At 44.1% G+C, this 18024-nt stretch overlaps 1 protein-coding gene and 1 long non-coding RNA gene across 2 annotated transcripts in view; one reads left to right on the top strand and one right to left on the bottom strand.

Moving 5' to 3' along the window:
- Nucleotides 1–99: 99 nt before the first annotated feature.
- Nucleotides 100–18024, top strand: part of LOC146196886 (uncharacterized) — a 111990-nt gene continuing 94065 nt past the window's right edge. The window contains exons 1-2 of the long non-coding RNA XR_014706149.1: nucleotides 100–331; nucleotides 10863–10945. This is a non-coding gene — a long non-coding RNA (uncharacterized LOC146196886). The remainder of the gene's footprint in view (nucleotides 332–10862; nucleotides 10946–18024) is intronic.
- On the bottom strand, nucleotides 12838–14463 carry LOC146196894 (glutathione S-transferase Mu 1-like). Its single transcript, XM_084596417.1, has 2 exons — nucleotides 13892–14463; nucleotides 12838–13304 (listed from the first exon to the last, which is right to left on the bottom strand). The coding sequence occupies exon 2, from the start codon at nucleotides 13223–13225 to the stop codon at nucleotides 12911–12913; it is 315 nt and encodes a 104-aa protein (XP_084452543.1). The 5' UTR covers nucleotides 13226–13304; nucleotides 13892–14463; the 3' UTR covers nucleotides 12838–12910.

The following is an 18024-nucleotide window of genomic DNA, read 5'->3' as shown; positions in this document are numbered from 1 at the left end:
AGGTTGCGTCTTGGCGCGTTCCTGTGTGCGGCCGCTGTCTGTCAACCAAAAAGCTGGTGCATGGCGTATCCGGCATTGCTTATCGACACTTATCGGGAACGAATCCTGCGCATCCTTCCACGGTGCTTGGTACTAAATTATTTGCTCTTCCGCATGTTTCCTTGGTACTTAAAACTCAGTTTTTCATCCGGGCACAAGGCTGGGATTGATGCGTGCACTGTGTGTGACCCGAGCTATTTTCAAAGGAACTTTGTCGCCAGAGTAGCCGGATGGCCTTAATTTTCGTCGGGAGTGGAGCGATATGGCTACCTTCGGCCGGCTAGTTCACTGGGTGAGTTCGCTATGAATTATCAACCTTTGACTTTTGGCCTTAGGTTTCATCAACGGGGCAAAGCAATCAACGCAGTGAAGTTCTTCCTTCTGGAACGTTGCCATATATCAGCGAAATAAATTGAATGTCACGATCGGTTTAGGCTAAGGGCCACTGAGCCTTCAGGCTTAATTTTTCCAGAAGCTTTATACGCCATAATCATCAGCACGTCTGCCCTTTTCTTACAGGATAGAGGGAGCGCTTAACTCCATACAGTACGGAGTCAATGAATTCCAAGTCAAATAAGTAATTGTTTTTACCCCATTTTCAATATCTAACAAGTCAGTGCACTGGGCGTTCGCTACACTGCAAGATTCATTAAACCACCTGCCTTCCTGCTTCTGGAAGCTTAGTATTATCCTGAGAAGCACATTTAGTACCCTTATTACGAGTTTTGTGAAAAGCAAAATTCAGTGACGAAATAAAATTGCACCCGAGAACAACCAATGATTGCCGGAAAAGGCCGGAAAAGGCAATCAAGGTGTTGCCGGAAAAGGCAAGCAAGGTGAACATCGGGAGGAGTGTACGTGCTGTGCTTCGTCTGAACTGGAATGATTTCAGCTATCAGATTTATAAATACAAGTCTTGACGAAACGTTCCGATAGAAAAGGGCTCTAATTGTTAAAATGAAAAAAAAAAATCTAAAAAATCTACGACCTGCTGGCCGGTTAAAGCCGATTACGTTGATTCATCCGCGCTCGTTGGCACTGCCATATTATCTGATTATTGGTTCATGTTCTCGAGCATGCGCGGTGCGATCGTTGGCTTTGTTCCGTAGCTTCAGATCAAATGATGATGATTGCGTGGTCCGTAACCCATTGGGAATGCGACACCATAAACACGTCATAGACTTTATTCGAGAACACGTATTCTCTCCGTGCCTCTAGGTTGTCTAGACGAAGTTTCGTGATCAATGCCTACTATCGTGGCTGCGTTTTGATGGAGGGACACAAATGCGCTTGAGCGCAGAGGTTCCAAGTAATTATTTTAGCGGACTCGGCTGTCGTGAGCAGCGCCAGCCGTTCCGGCACTATAGAGTGACAATTCTACGACGCGTATTTTAGAAAAGCTCCGATGGCAGTCGTCGCCTGTGAATTGGGTCGTTCGAAGCGCTGTTTGAAGAAGGGCTTTACTGTGTGCCTTTTCACAGCAGCTTCTCTCGGAAGAAACATATTGCACGCTAGTCCACGAATTAAGGTTCAAGTGCTCTGTTGAGAGCAAAAATATTGCAATCTTGAAGCAGCTGATTTCCTAGGGGCAAGATGCGTGCGGATATAATATAGCTCATACGTCTGCCAGGCTGTGTTTGTGTACTTGTATTGCCTGTGTAACTTGTTACATGCTTTAAGAATTTCGCTGCGTCCGCCGCAGAGGAATATTCGGAAGCTGTAGACAGGCTTGCGCGCGTCTGCACTGCATTGGCGCAGCCACGTGTGTATGCATATGCGAAGCCGATGGCTTATCGTGATGTTGGTGACGGAGCCGACACCCAAACGCGACTGGTAGCGGCGCGGATCCGGAAGACACTTGTATCGCCAAGGCGATCTTGCACATTGTATTTGATGAAAAGTGACCCCGTTCGTAAGTTGTGCCGGTCGCCTCGATGGTTATCGCTCAAGCGTAGTATCGTTTTTGTGCAATTGTTAATCTGCTATAATTATAGACTGTCGTGCCTCCCTCTAATAATATATTATTGCTTTACCTAGAGTGAAAAAAATAAGTAATACACTGCCTGTCTTATGAAGGTAGGTATGAGATTTTGGATTTTCTAGATGCTTCCAGTTAGTTGGGCTAACTCAGCTTTCAATTTCTTCTTCACATGCGTGGTCCATGCGTGGCATGGTTCACTCAACCACATGCCCAAGAAATGTTGCTATTTTACCTGTTCAATGAGAGTTTCCTTATAGGTGAAATTTACGGCTACATTATCTCGTCTATTAATGGGACTAAAAACTATGTTCTTTGTTTTATCTATATTTTAAAATCAATTTGTCATCTTGTAGCCACTCAGCTAATTTAAGTAGGTATTCATTCGAAGCTCTTTCCAAGCTTGCTTTATTCGGTCCACTGAAAAACATTTGTATCAGCATATAAAATTGTGAGTAGGGCCATTTATTGAAATATCATTTATATACGCTAGGAATAAATACAGCCGTAAGATGTATTCCTGAGGCACACCATCACCGCAGGGGGTATCTGCTAAATCAGATGTTTGGTGTACTATGCGACACCACGGACCCTGAGCACCCACGCTAAGGCGTGCTTGGCATCGCCGCGTCCGGGGAAAAGGACATCCTGATGGCTGAACCGATGCCGAGTGTGTATCTTTAAGGCCTCTTGGCGAAGGCAACACACCCCTTTGGCCCCAGCTTCACGCAGACGGCACCTCCGGGCTAACCCACCCGGGTTAAACCGGCAGTTGCCCTTTCCCATCTGCTCCCCACGACTTTTATTTCCTTTCTTCCTCCCACCTATCCTGTCATCTCATTTCTTTATTATTTCATCTTTTTCAGGCAGCGAGGGTTAACCCCGTGTATATCGGTCTACCTTTTGTGCATGGAGTTATAGTAGTCGCGTATGATTAATGTGTTTGACAAATTTCCTGATTGGACTTCATGGTGGGTGACCAGCTCGACTAACGAATAACAAACCGAATCCTATGGGTATGGGTATACGAAGGGAGTCAATATCAGAGCAAGAACTGTTATTAAGCTCAGAAGCAGAGATGGAAGAACTTGCAGAGCAAGGAGTGATTACGGCCCGCAGAATCACGATAAGAAAAAACGCAGAGATAAAGAAATCGTTTTGACATTTAACACGTGCGCGCTACCCTGCCAGAATCGATCCACGCAGCCCATTTAAGGTGCGCCCGTACATCTCAAACCCGAGGCGATGCTTCAAGATCCGGCGTTTCGGGCACGGCTCACTGGCATGCCGTGGCAAGCCTGCATGTGTCATTTGCGGGGAAGACCAACACGCTTAAGAGCGATGCAATCGCACGCTCAAATGCGTAAGCTGTAATGGCGCACACGCTGCATACTCCAGGTCATACCCGATCTGGAAACAAGAAAAAGAAATCATCAGCCATCAAGACAAAAGAAAACACCCTGAGGCTAAAAAACGTTTCTCCACTACAAGCAGAAGGGCAACTGTACTGAAGCGGTCAAGCGGGGATGGTCACTGCCTTCATTTTCGGTGGGCACATAGTTGCAGCTGCTAGACCTGCTACCGACATCCAGATCCCCACCCCATTTACAGAAACCTGGGGGACAGCCCACATCCCTGAAGATCTCGAGATGATCGTGTGATCTCCGCCGGAGGGCCTCCGTTGCTGGAATTGGCAGTGGCTACTTGGTGACAGACACCGAAAACAACGCCGGTGAACAGGATCTATTACTACATCACACTAAGCAGTCAACCGCTGTTCCTGTGGGCTCTGCTTCGGAAGCTAGCCCGGTGCAGCTGCAGCACCGACAAACTGGCATGCGAAGGCCATGGACCATTGTAACCCCCGAATCAACCTCCAAGTCGTCCGTAGAGGATATGGAGGTCACAGTAAGTATGCCGGCATCCTTGCTGCCTAAGGACCGTCACCTTTCTGGTTGTCGCGGTAGCAAAGTAAAACAAAGCACGACTGAACCCGGCGAAGGCGCTGTGACATCATTACATCTGCATAGTATATCTGTTCAAGTCGTGTTTCTCTTCAATTTCCCTGTGGTTATACAACCCGTTTTACCAGCATAGCCATCACACTACTACAGTAGAACTGTCGGGGCGTAAGACATAATTTTGACGATATGTGTGCATTACTGAGGAGCAACACCCATACTTGTTTTGTCTCCAGGTAACTCTGCTCAGCAACCACCATAAAATATATATTCAAACGTTACACAATTTTTTGTAAGGGCCGCGTCGGAGACGCTAGGGGTGGCGCGGCCATCATCGCGAATTCTGCTATTATAGTTAAGAAACCGAGTTTAACACGTCCTTAGAAGCCGTCGCTGTAAGGGTTCAGCTCAAGAGTTTAACTACAGTGGTTTCTCTCTATCTGCCCCCAAATAGTTGTTCTTCCACTATAATGAGCTGCTATAATTGGTGAATCAGCAGCCTGAACCTTTCCTTATCCTTGGAAACATGCAAGCGCACCACCCATTGTTGGGCAGCGATAAAGCAAACACACACGGGAAAAATGACCGAACAGCTATTGAACACTACGAACATTGTATTCTTGAACTATGGTGAGGTGACACATTTTAACATTACAAACAGAACATACTTTTGCATAGATTTATCACTCTCATCACCAGGCATATCTATGCTTACTCATATGGGACGTAATCTAAAATTCTTTTAGAAGTGACCGTTTCCCCATCCTCTTGCTAGCCGTAACTCCTGGCCCAACTCTTTGTGTCCGTCCTCCTCGATGGAAGGTAGGGCAAGCCAACTGGGACGTGCTTAAAAAATGTGCCATAATAGCCCATGAAGTCTTCTGCAATTTATCCATAGATGAAGAAAATGCTATTAACTTAGACAATAATCGATGTAGCTCCAAGATCTATCGCCCGCTCCAGTGGAAATCTTCTGAAACGACCAAAGCCATAGTGGAATGAAGGATACCGTTAAATCAAGAAGACCCAAAACAAGGCATGGCAAATTTTCAAATGGTGCCATGCGATCACAGTTTTTTTCACATTCAAAAAGACCAAAGCAAAATGACTATGTTCGGCGGGAGGCGAAGGACGGATCGTGGAAAAACTTTGTTCAGGTGTAAATAGTCGCGCTTCAGACAAACTAGTGTGGGAAAGAATGCGCGAGACGGATAGTGAAAACAGGGCATTTATTATCTTTCTTCTCAGTAGGTCGGATATTCGGAGTGCATCCTTGAAAGAACAGGTTTATCATCCTTAGTGATCATTTTTATAAAGTATCGATTTCTGCAAGGATATACTGAGGAGTCTTTGAAATATAAGAGCACTGTCGAAAACAAAAAATTTCTACACTCAAATGGAAGTGATGGATATAGTTGCGAGTTTACGATGGATGAACTAGAGCTTGTACTAGCCAACTGCACAATGACGGCGGTCGGTCCTTATGAAATTCATTACAGCATGCTGCAAAATCTATTATTCCTTTCAATAAAACCATTACTGTCCTTTTTTAATCGCATTTGTAAGGAAGGTAAACTGCCTAATGCCTGAAAAACGGCAATAGTGATGATCATACTTAAACCACGAAAGGATAGATTCTGTGCAGGAAACTATCGCCCGATTACACCAATTAGTTGTCTCTGCAAATCTTTTGAGCGTGTTGTCAATACGGGACTAGTGTACATTTTGGAAACTTGATAAGAGGATAGGTTTTAATGCGGATTCAGATATCATTGATCTACAGTCGACCTGGAACAAATACGGGAGTCTCATGCAAATAGTCAATATTGCCTTTCCGTATTTTTAGAGCGCAGCTCTTTGGCACCCGTTCCTGGGTTTCGCGCCGTCGTCACCGTCTTGCCTCGTAACCAGCTCCGCCCCCCTCTCAGCCATCCAGCTCAGCGATAAAAATGGGTGCAAACTGAGGTAGTCGCACTCTTTTTTTCCCAATCGTTTTCTACCACTGCACTTTCTATGTAGCGTGCAGATTTTGAATCATCGTTATAAAATACTGTATCTTCCCTGCATTATTCGTTTAGTGCTTAATGCTCTTGTACTATAAGTTGATGGGGCGTTTCTTTTTCCGAAAATGAGTTAATGTGAGATCACATACTCAGGGTGCAGTGCCAAGTTTGGAGTGGATCCGGTTTCCGGGCAATACTAGGTAAGATTTCCATTATGCTAACTCTTGGCATTTCAATTTGAAGCGGAGAGAAGTGGTCTTATTGCATGAGGTTTGTTGATGAACAGCATTCGAGATGGACATTTTTAACTATTTGGTAACATATGTTTCGGGCGTGAACGGATCTTCAGAATGTATGAGCATGTGAGCATAGTTCTTTCTGCAAGAGGGGGTTCATTGGTTTCTACATAGACTGCTGTCACCGGCTAATAATTATTATTTATTAACAATGCGCCAATATTAGTGTGCACACTCCCAGGCACCTTTAGAGTGTGTGAGGGAAGTTATTCCCGTCTCAAAAGAGATGCCCTCGACCTCCGTTTCAAGCTCAGCCGGAAGTCGGCTACCTTTTGTAACAGAAGGGTGTGGCCATTTGGTGCCCATCTGTCGCCGGTTCAAGCCAAAGTAAGGGTCGGAGGCAGAATTAAGAAACAAAACAGACTTTATGGACAGCAAGAGATGATACAGAGGAATTCACACTTATAAGAATACACATAGAAGACGTTCACATAAAGGAAATGCAAAGCATGCAACTAAAGAGGCTATAAGACAGACACTTCACATATCAATGAACCATGCACGAGACAGTCAAAGCAAATAAACACCAAATTATTCGCCGGACACTGTCGCAGACCGAAGTTTGGAGAGTCATTATGTGGCCATCCTGTAGACGAGCGCCGCTGCCTCGCAGATCAGTACACTTGCCGAGCAGCGGGTTGACCCTGGAAGCCGAGCAGTAGCACTGCAACACTCGCTGCAACACTGGCTCTAACACTGGTTGGCTGGCTCGTTTCCGAAGCGAAGAGACCTCAATAAATAGGGCACGCCGCGTCTGTAGATCTGTTATGGGGTGCCAAGACAGACGCGCACATACACGTAACTTCTACTCTACAAGCGTCCTCTCTTCCTTATGCCGAGCCGCACGTCGTCACTGGTTAGGCGCGGCAGAACTTTCTGGAAGTGACCAACACCTTCTTGGCCGGGTGATTCATCGTCGCCGCCGAGTAATGAGGAGGGGGTGACGCCGATGCGCGTAAGGCTACGGGCTCTCCTCGCGCGGAGAAGGAGGCGTTTCTCCAATATTCTGGAACCCTCTGCGCGACCCTACATTCTGCGCTTCTTTTGCGCTGCGCTGGCTCAACGAAAATGTGCGCCGATTTGGTGAAAACTGCTTGTGGGTGATGTTCATATACCCCTGTTGAAATGCGCAAACCTAAGTTGTGTACTGGGACCAGTCGTTTTAAGTTGGGAGGCCTTGCGTATCCGTATAAAATGAAATCATAATCCAAGTATGAACGCACAACAGAGCGGCAAATTTGTATGAGGCGTGCCCTATCACAACCCCAGTGGTCACGTGAAAGGACTTTGAGAATATTTAGTTATCGGGAAGCTTTCTTTTTCAACGCATTGAGTTGTGTTCTGTTGGATTTTATGGCGCATAAGCAACTAAAGCTATCATGCGCCAAACACGAGGTGTATTATGTTTATGTTATGAATGTAAACTACAGGCATCAGAGAACATTACAACTTGTTCAGGGGCCCCATTGCATCCTCTAAGAAATTAAAAATACAGGAGGTATCGACAAGTACATCCTTTCTGAGGAGCAAGGCGAGATGGAATGGGATTTGCTTCCTGTAGAAGTGTGTAAAGTATTTTTCTTTCACTTTCTGGAACTTCATACAGGAGAATAATATGTGGTTTATAGTGACCTCATCTCCACACCCTTCGCATATCGGCTTATCTTCTTTTCTAATAATGAAGTTGTGTGACAGATGGGCATGTCTGATAAGGAGGCGACACAAAATTACATCAAATAAGCGTTTCTGATGGCTACTTCCATTCTTTGATTTTTTTTTTTTTACGGCATGCAATTTGTTGTTTGCTTCATTATCCCATGAAGCTTGCCATTTTCTTCTCAGTTCTGTTTATACAAATTTTATGGCACCCCGATGTGTTATATTCACTTTCTGAATTTCTACATTGCAGGCAGCTACAGCCCTTGCATCGACTCTCTCATTGCCGCTGATCCATATGTTGCTTAGTATCCAGCAGAACTTTATTTTACACCCTCGTGTTTCGGCTGCTATTATGGTATGCGTTATGTCCCCTACTAAGGGCCCTACTGCAGTACTGGAATGTAGAGCTGTGATTTCACTGAGGGAATCAGTGGAGATTATGCTGTTTTCTATGTTTTTCTTCAATATCGTTTTACAGCAACGAAAATGGCATAACATTCAGCAGTGAAAACAGATGCACATTTAGAAAGTCTTACTTTTTACCCATTTGCCTTGCACATAGAGCTTCCCACATGATGTGCCGTCTTAGAACCATCGGTATAAAAAGCTCAAATTTTTGTTTTTTCCTCCAAAGCTAGAACTCGTGTATGTGCTCATGTGGATAAAGCTTATTATTTTTTTTTTAAGTGTGTCAGTGTGAAGTCACAGAGAGGGGAGACTGTACCAGGGGGTAATAAATCTTGCCTCAGAGCAATTTTTCGAAAGCTGTCCAGTATTCCTAGTTCTAGGCATTTAAATCTTGCCTCAGGGCAATGTTTCGAAAGCTGTCCAGTATTCCTAGTTCTAGGCATTTTTCCCCAAACAGCAGAGATAAAGGTCTGATTGACTGTGGCTTGTTTTGGAACAATATTCTGGAGGTGCACTTTGTAACTATGGGGGTAGCATATATGCTTTGACAGGGACTGTATTTTCAAGGCACACGAGCATGTAATAAACGACCTTCTGTATTCGAGCGAAGGCTGATTTGTATCAACGTAAAGGCTCTTTATGGGAGAAGTTCGGTAAGCACCAGTTGAGAGACGAAAGCCTAGGTTATGCACTGGATCTAATCGTATCAGATCGGATGGTCTTGCGGACCCATACAGTATAGAACCATAGTCAAAACAAGACCACACAAGAGATCGGTAAATGTGTAACAGGCATGTCCTTTTAAGGGCGTTGATATGAGGTAGGAATGTGTTTCTGCCCAACGTTATCCCTGGAAACTTGTGTTCATTTTTAACTGGTAGTTCATTCTCATTTAAGTACAGAGTGGGATTGACGTACATGCCTCGTTTGAGCGAAAGCATAAGCGCCACTGTTTTGTGCGGAGAAAACTGAAACCCGTTTTTATCTGCCCATGCACCAATTTATTTATTATTAATTGTACTTGTCTTTCACGGATTGATACATTTGAGGTGGTGCTGGCTATCAGGAGATCATCGAAATAGAGTGAATACATAATAGATTCTCGGTATTACCTTGTTAATGGAATTCAGTTCTACAATAAAAAGTGTGGGGCTTGAAATACAGCCTTGAAAGACACCGTTTTCCTGGGTAAAGGTTTTTGACAGGATTGAGACATGGCGAACTTGAAATGTATGGTTGGACAGAAAATCGCTCAAAATTTTTAGCATCCTGCCATGTATGCAAAAGTCTTCTAGGTCCCGCAGTATTACGTATCCTCAGGTGATGCCGTACGCCTTCTCTAAGTCGAAGAAGACAGCAAGGCAAGTGCTGTTTGTGTATGAACGCACCTCTGATTGTATTTTCAAGTCAAACAAAATGATTTGTAGTTGAGCATGTTCTTTTAAAACCGCATTGATGAATATCGAAGAAGTTGGCGAGATTCTAAAATGAAGGTTAGTTTGATGTTTAAGATGGTTTCAAAAGATTTTGCCAAGCAGCTAGTGAGAGCTGTGGACCTATAACTACCGGGGGAGGTTGGTGGTTTTTCTGGTTTCAGGAAAGGTACAATAACGGCTTCTTCCCAGGCTTTCGGCATTTTCCCATGTACCCATATCTTGTTAAAAAAGTGTTTGTACTGAGGAATCAAAAAGATGTGCAAACGTTTCAAAATGTATTTAATCCTTGCCGAGCACAGTCTGTTTACCAGCAGCTATGACTTTCTCCAATTCTTGAAGTATGATTAAACTATTGTATGATTCGTTTTTACTACTGTCTGTCGGAAGCCTTTGCTTCTCAGGTGTGTGCGAATTTGTATCTTAAAGATTCTGGGTAGTTTGCAGAAGTAAACATTTCGGAGCAATATTAAAAAAAGAAATAACAGCGCGAACAACGGGGACGAAGAGAAGAAAAAACACCAGAAAACCTCCCCCCCCCCCCCCCCCTTCTTGTTCACGCTGTTATTTTTTTGATTATGTATCACCAACTCGCCCGCCTAGTTATCGTTTTAGAGAAATGATTGCCTAGTATATATCCTACGGTTCGTCGATACTTGTTGGTACACCTGTGGCTGTTAAAACCGGAACTGTGAAGGAAGAGTAAGTACCGTTTAGCTTATGCACCTGCTCCCACATTTTTTGGAAGTGTCTGGGCTATTTATAGAGGATATGTGATTATTCCAGGTCGTCTTTTCCGTATTACGACGAATATACCGGGCCCTGGCTCTCGCCTTCCTAAAAATTATTAGATTCTCTCGTTACGGGTACCTTCTAAATATGCCCCACGCTTTGTTTTGTTGTTTCTTCGCATCTTTGCATTCACCTGACCACCATACTTTGTGGTGGTATTTTACAACTCCTGTGGATTGTGGAATGGCCAGACGTTTGACACCTATGATACAAATTGTGAACAGTTCGTTCAGTTCGTCAATATTATGAGTTTCTGAAAAGATTTTATCTATATTATCTTCCCTTTTAAATAGGTCCCAGTCTGTCATATGAAGCTTCCAGCGTCGTGGTTTTCCGGGGATGACATTTGGTGCAGATGATAAATTGATTAGTGCAGGTAAGTGGTCGCTCTCGTAGGGGTTGTCCAGAACGTCCCATCTAAAATTGCTAATAACAGCGGATAAGCAGAACGACAAATCTATGCAACTCATTTTCCCCGAGCTTGGGGAACCTTAAGTAGGTTTGCCGGTGTTTAGCAAGCAAAACTTATTGCATAAAATAAAATCCTAATCTGACCCTGCAGGTCAGTTTTTCACTCCCGCAACGCAAACCGCGCAGGCAGGCGCGGCTTTATCCGCATTTCATTTATCGTCCTTGTACGCCAGTTTCAACTGCAGCGTTGAACGCACATAATAACCGCAGTATGATTGAATGTTCCAGCCACTCCAGCGCGGAGCTAGCAGCTACAACACACTGATTCATCGCCTGTTGTGACCTAAAAATTGACATAATTTGGTAAAAAATATCATTGGCATCTCGAAGAGCACACTCGTAAAAGAAATAGTGTCTCAAGCAGCGCTGTTGCACATGGACAACGAACATTATGCTTGACCAGCGTTGGCAGTGTGCTGACTTTTGCGCAGAATACAATTTTTTTTCGGTGATAAACCGCTTCAAACAGCAGTTGTCTGTCGCCTTCTCAGGTTCGTAACATGTTAAGAAAGAGAAAAATAACATTTTGTAGTTCCAGGAGCCCCTAGAAACTGCAACGGATCAACCGATTCTTCACTCGGCTGCCTAGTGTGCGACGCGTCCTGCGCAAAATGCTAAAGTGGCAACTTGATGGCGCCAATGACGCTTCAGAACAATCGATGCTGGTGGCGCCTGGCGGACGCAGAGTGCCTAATTTCAACGACCGTAAAAGTATATCGTCTTTGAATGGTCGTATCATGCTTGCACAATCTGTTCTATGGAATAAGTTTTTCTCAACGAAAGGACATGATTAGTGCAGTGTGAAATAAAAAAAAAATATTTTAAAACTTCTGTACACACTCGGGACGTATGCGGAACTTGGCCACCGGTGGCGGTGGCAGCCTAAAGCCTAACCCGGGAGCATTGTTTCCGGAGTCAGGCGGGCTAATCCTAGCACAAGGGTATGTTAGTGAGCTTGGAGAAAGCGTGACTTTGTATCCATGTCCGGTGCCTTTTAACATATGGTAGTTTACGACTGTGAGCTAATGATCACGCGTGAAATAGCATATTTACAAATTAAGGGACTGGTGATTAGGCGAGTAGCAAAATGCATGTACGTGAACAAGGATCCGCAAGGGGAGCTGCAGACTGGCAGCCATAACGCTATAGCTCCGCCGTGGTGGCGCAGTGGTTAGGGCGCTCGAATGCTGTACCCAATGGGGCTGGATTGAATCCCGGCCACCGCGGCCGCTTTTCAATGGAGGCGAAAAACAAAGCGCCCGTGTGTTGTGCGATGCTAGTGCACGGTAAAGAACACCCGGTGGTTGAAATTTCAGAAGCCCTTCACTACGGTCTCTATAATAGCCTGAGTCGCTTTGGGATTTTAAACACCATAAACCAAACCAACCATCAGCACTGTCGCTTTAACCCGTAAATGAGTACAGACGTCAAAGTTTGTTCGCATTTTTCTTCTTGCCAATGGTACGTAATACATATATTATGGTGAGGCTACCCCCCCCCCCCCCCAAAAAAAAAAAAAAAATAATAATAATAATAATAATGCGCCTCTGCCCGTGCCACTAGGTATAACGGTACGTAATACAGTACCGTACATGGATTACTATGCGAGTTTCGTCTGCGACCACTAAAGAATTTATAACATTTTTCACTCCTGTTTCTGATTCGACAGCCGGGTGATTGCTGTGACGTCATTTTCATATCAAAGGGAAGTCTGAGTCATGTGATGGGACAAAAAAAAAGTTGATTTTACAATACTTTATTTAAAATTTTGCTTTATTCAGTATATAAGATGCTGAATCAGAGTCTGTGAGGCAACCTAGCTTTATTTGTGGCATGCAGTACAGGAAGGACTGCAGCGCATCCGGTATTTTTACTTCTTGTACCCCCAGTGGAAGTGCGGGCTGAGTATGGGCCACTTGATGTACTTGGGCGAGGCATGGTATTCAGCGATCTTGGGCGGAGCCTCGAAGCTCTTCATGTAGCGCTCCACTGCCGGGTGATCCCCGAAGGCCTCCGGCTTGTACACGCGGTTCCAGTCGAGGCCCTCGTACAGCAAAAAGTCCACGTACGTGAGCCGGTCTCCCAGGGCCCACTTGCGCGTCTTGAGGTGTTCCTCCCAGCGACTGAGTACATAGGTCAGGTTGGCGTCGTGCGCGCGACGGCCATCGCTACCGGCGGGGCTCATGGCAGCGACCACTAGACCCCAGACGAGGTCGTTGGCCTACTGCTCCAGAAGGTCAAGCTGCGTCGCCTCCTGCGCGGTCCTGCAAAGGGTAGGTGGTGGCGGAAATCAATGCGATGCTGGCTAATTAAAATGCCATTGAGGGTATCTATTGATAGATTATTTCGTTTTCACAACAAAGAGTCCACGCCCACCGCAGACGGAGGTTTTACAAGCCACTAAATAAAAAAATAAACACAGGTGTTGTCATCGCCAGACACTTTCGCATGCAGACTTCATTAACGCCCAGACAGTTTTCTTCTGCAGAGGCGAGGTGTGGAGGAAGGGGGGGGGGGAAGGGAGAGAAGATTCACTTCCTATCGGTGATCGTACCCATGAATTTCGGGCAAATACTTGGAAATAGTTTTTGGAAGTTATTTTTTTTTTTCAGATATTTACAACTGCACCGTAACTATCAATATATCCGAAGATCATCTCTCGGCGTCTTTTGCAGTTTTTTACTGTTAAAGAAACGTCCGCGCATTGGTTAGGCTATGCCAGCCTTCAATACTCGTTGTGAGCGGACAATTTCGCGACGCGTCAGAAGCTTCGCGTCGGTAGTCATATAAACGGTACAGCAGTAAGCGGTAGCTTCAAACTAATGGTATAGACAGCATTCTAAAGACTCACTTGGAAGCCATGTCGTACTTCCTACCCAGGTGTCGCAAGATGGCGATACTTTGCGTGAGGTTCACCTCGTCATCAGAGTAGTAGGGCAGGTTAGGAAACTGCACGCCCAGACTGAACTTTTCTTGGGTCCATCCTTCCTTCTCAAAGCCGGGCGCCGGCCCAACCTTATATTGCTTGGCCTCGAACTGGACCCCTTTGTACACGAGCAGGTTGCGGATGCTCTGGGCTAACCCTCGTATGTTGGTGTAGCCGACCACTGGCGCCATTTTCCTGCAACGTATGGCTGCTGGCGCGCCGTGCACGACGCGAGCAAGGGAATAAATCAGGAAATAAACCGTAGTAAACAAAACACGCTATTGGCAATAGAGCGGCGCGAAGTAGTATTTGAACAATTTGGTGGTGCGCGGAAAGGAAAATGCGTACAAAGAAAACCGCACGAGCCCCCCTTTAAATCGGTCAGATATGTATTATGTATAAAAAAAACTATTGTACAATAGTTTTTTGTTGGTGATCCTTTGAAATGTACTAGTAGCGCAGACAGACATGGACATATAGAGGGAGACGAGCACAGCGCTGTATGTTGAAATATGCTTGACGTCAAGCGCAAGCGGCGGAATTTATATTTAATCAAACGCTACGTATATTTTGACTTTAATGTCGCAGTATGTTTTAAACGTCTCTGGTAGATTTAAGCGTATAAAGCAAATTAAACGTTCTGAAAAGAAGAAACGCGCTGAGCATGTTGATACATTTATTTTTTATTTAATTTGTTTTTACATACTGCAGCTCCATCCGGAGCTATAGCAGGAGTGGGAGGTGAGCATGATACAGTAAAATAATTGTACAACACAGCCAGTAGGGCAGTAAGAAGACATAACTTAAAGAAAGCAACAACACTAATAACGGCTAGAGGTTACTTAACTGTGTGAAATAGTGTGCGATGGCGTCAACAAAATTTTGTAAAGGATGGGAGCAAACTGAGCCAGGAAGCTTATTTCAAGCTGTGATGGTACGAGGGAAGAAGTTGTTTTTAAATGAATTATGTCGAGCAAAGTGGGGGATAATATTAAGCTTATGGTAGTATCTGGAGGTAGTAGGCCAGGCTGGAGTAATGTAACTGTTAGATGAAAGTCGATAATCAGCGTGAATGACACAATACAACAATTTCAACGATTCCAAATGCCGGCAACTTGATAGTGTAGTAAGCTGTAATGAAAGGAGGGCAGAAGTAGGCGAAAAATCACTGTGATACTGGTTACAAATGAAGTGAACGGCTTTCTTTTGAACTCTTTCGATTTTGGTAATATCAGTCAGTTTATGAGGGTTCTATGCAACGCATTCATAGTCTAGTACGGGACAGATTCATGATTTATACATTAGTAACTTCACATCACTTGGATCTTAAGCTGGAGTACGTCTTAAATATCCTAATTTCATGAGGGCTTTGCTGCAAATGTAATCAATATGCTTGGACCAAGATAAACTGGTACTGAAAATAACTCCCAAATATTTATAATTAAGACCCTTTACAGTGACATGCTATTAGATGAGTAGGCGAAAAAAGAAGGGGAGGAGCTGTTAGAAAATGTCATGACTACAGGTTTACAAAGATATAATACTCATCTGTCAGTTAATGCACCATTCCGAAAATGTAGTTAATGAGATGTTCAGTTGATAATGATCCTCAGGGCAATTAATGATGTCATAAATGACACAATTATCGGCATGCATGCGAATCTTTGATGTGATATTATTCGGGAGGTCATTAATGTAGAGTAAAAAGAGTAAGGTCCCTAATACGGAGCCTTGCGGCACACTAGAAGAAACCGGGGCCCCATAGGATTCTTCTGAATTGTGTGTTACATACTGGGAGCGGGCTGAAAGAAAATTAGATATCCAATTAGCCAAACACGGATTCTTTAAAATAAGGTTTAACTTGAAAAGGAGTTTAGAATGAATAACGGTGTCAAAAGCCTTAGAGAAGTCAATAAATATTGCATCAATTTGATTACCACAATTAAAGCAGAATTATCATGTACAAATTCGGACAGCTGTGTTATTATGCTAAAGCCCAGTATAAAACCATGTTGAACATTACTCAAGATGTTATTAGTTTCTAAATACTCAGTAATATGTTTATGATTGATATGTTCTAACATTTTACGTTATGAGGATGCGAGAAAAAGGGGCCTATAGTTGCATAGAAGCTCTTTGTCTCCAGATTTGAAAAGAGGAAGAACTTTCGCCAGCTTCCAAGAAGCAGGAACAGTGCTCGAGGTGAGTGATTTTTTGAATATGATTTGAAGATAGCGAGCTGTTGATAATGAATACAGCACTAAAAATGCATTTGGAATTTCGTCAGGGCCACTACATTTCTTAGTGTCTAGGGGAAGTATTAGGCTCAGAATACATTCTTGAGAAATTACATGTTTGACGTCAAGCGCGAGCGGCAGAATTTGCATGGAAGAAAACATTACGCATATTGTGACTTTAACGTCGGAGTGTGTTTTAAACGTCTCTAGTAGATTTAAGCACGTAAAGTAAATGAAACGTGCTGAAAAGAAGTTTAAGGTAATTCGAGATTCGAAGCCCTGGATGCAGTTTCTGATTAAGACGAGCTATACCGCTCGGGCACGTCGACACATGCGTACGGCTCGGTTAAAGCTACCACAAAATGATTGTGAGAGAGAGGTTTCCTTCCTTAGCGTGGTGTAGCAAGCCACACGAGGTATACAGTCCTCTGGCTCCGACAACTCTGCATTTAGCTTTTTGTAGAGTTCTCTCACGGGGTCATTTGTACAACCTAAGCTTTCAGCGCCGCAACTGTTTTTCCTCGCGTAGGAGACGCTTCACTGCTTCTTCATGGCGTCCGAAGCCGTCACTAAAGATTTACGTTAGACACAGGTATGCGCACGTGCAAGAATGCGGGAACAATATGAAGCAGCGCGAAAATATGAAGTCTACACGGGGCTTATGTCCCCGACCAACACGTGTACTATACGAGAGAAGCCGTGGTAGAGGACTTGGGATTAATGTTGGCCACCTGGCATGGCATACAGCGTATGTATACGCGGATAGTTATGAATTTCGTCTTTATTGGAAAAGCAGCCGCCGCGGCCGAGATTCAATCTTCCTCGCCGTTGATAAGCTATACGCCCACAAAGTTATTTTCACACGTTGTTGTCGCAGAGAGTTTGAATGTGCAGACCTGTTTATCGCAGCCACCCAACAATAATAACAGCCACGAAACGGATAGCGTAACGTTTTATTGTCTGCTCCTAATTTGTCTTGTCTGTATAGCGTGCTTACTGAAACAACTATACCAGCTTGCCTTGTGTGCCGTTGAACTTCGAAGCAACGAATTGTGCTTGGCAGATCTGAGCTGAAAAAAGCTTATCTCGAGTAATTTCAACAGCACTGCGTATACTAAAGCTTGAGAGACGCTAATACTCCGCGTAAGAGTCGACGTGAGAGCGAAGGTGTTATATTTTTATTGTTTTTTTTTTTTCATTGCCCAGTCTGAAAACAGAACTACAAAACATTTTCTATGGTCATAACAAAATTTCTGTGTTGTTTTTTACAGCTAACCTCTTGTGACAAGAGAAATTTCTCTGGTAACGTCGGAAATTTCTGTTGTTACGACAGAAAAGTACTACAGAAAGAGCTGCAGACGTATTGGAAAGTACTACAAGACTACAGATTATTCTGACGTTTACGACAGAACTACAGAATATTTTGTGGTATTTTTGACACAGTTCTTTGGTCGTTTCGACTGGGTGTACGCACCGCAACGCGTTCATTAAGTGCCATTCTAACAAGCCTGATACCAACGACCCTTCGTGTCTTAGTGGCTTATTCGTTTGTTGTCCGCCTGACCATTAATGTTCGAACTGAAATGGCAGTAAATTTATTTGATTGAATTCCATTTTCTGAAATACCCCATTAGAGGAACCTCCACAATAATTTTGGGTTCATTTGGACCATCCTGAAATCCGTCAGGTTTACTTTAATACGGAGTGCTTCCCTTCCACGCGGGGTTACGTGGTTGTGGCGTCATGACAGTATCGACCAAATAAATTTTTCCGACACGGTGTGACGCTAGGTTACGGCGATGGCTTTTCGGCGCAACGAAC

The sequence above is a fragment of the Amblyomma maculatum genome, chromosome 3, assembly GCF_055883805.1.
Source record: "Amblyomma maculatum isolate TAMU_Amacu chromosome 3, ASM5588380v1, whole genome shotgun sequence".
NCBI classification, from domain to species: Eukaryota; Metazoa; Arthropoda; class Arachnida; order Ixodida; family Ixodidae; genus Amblyomma; species Amblyomma maculatum.
This window is presented reverse-complemented; position numbering and strand designations above follow the sequence as displayed.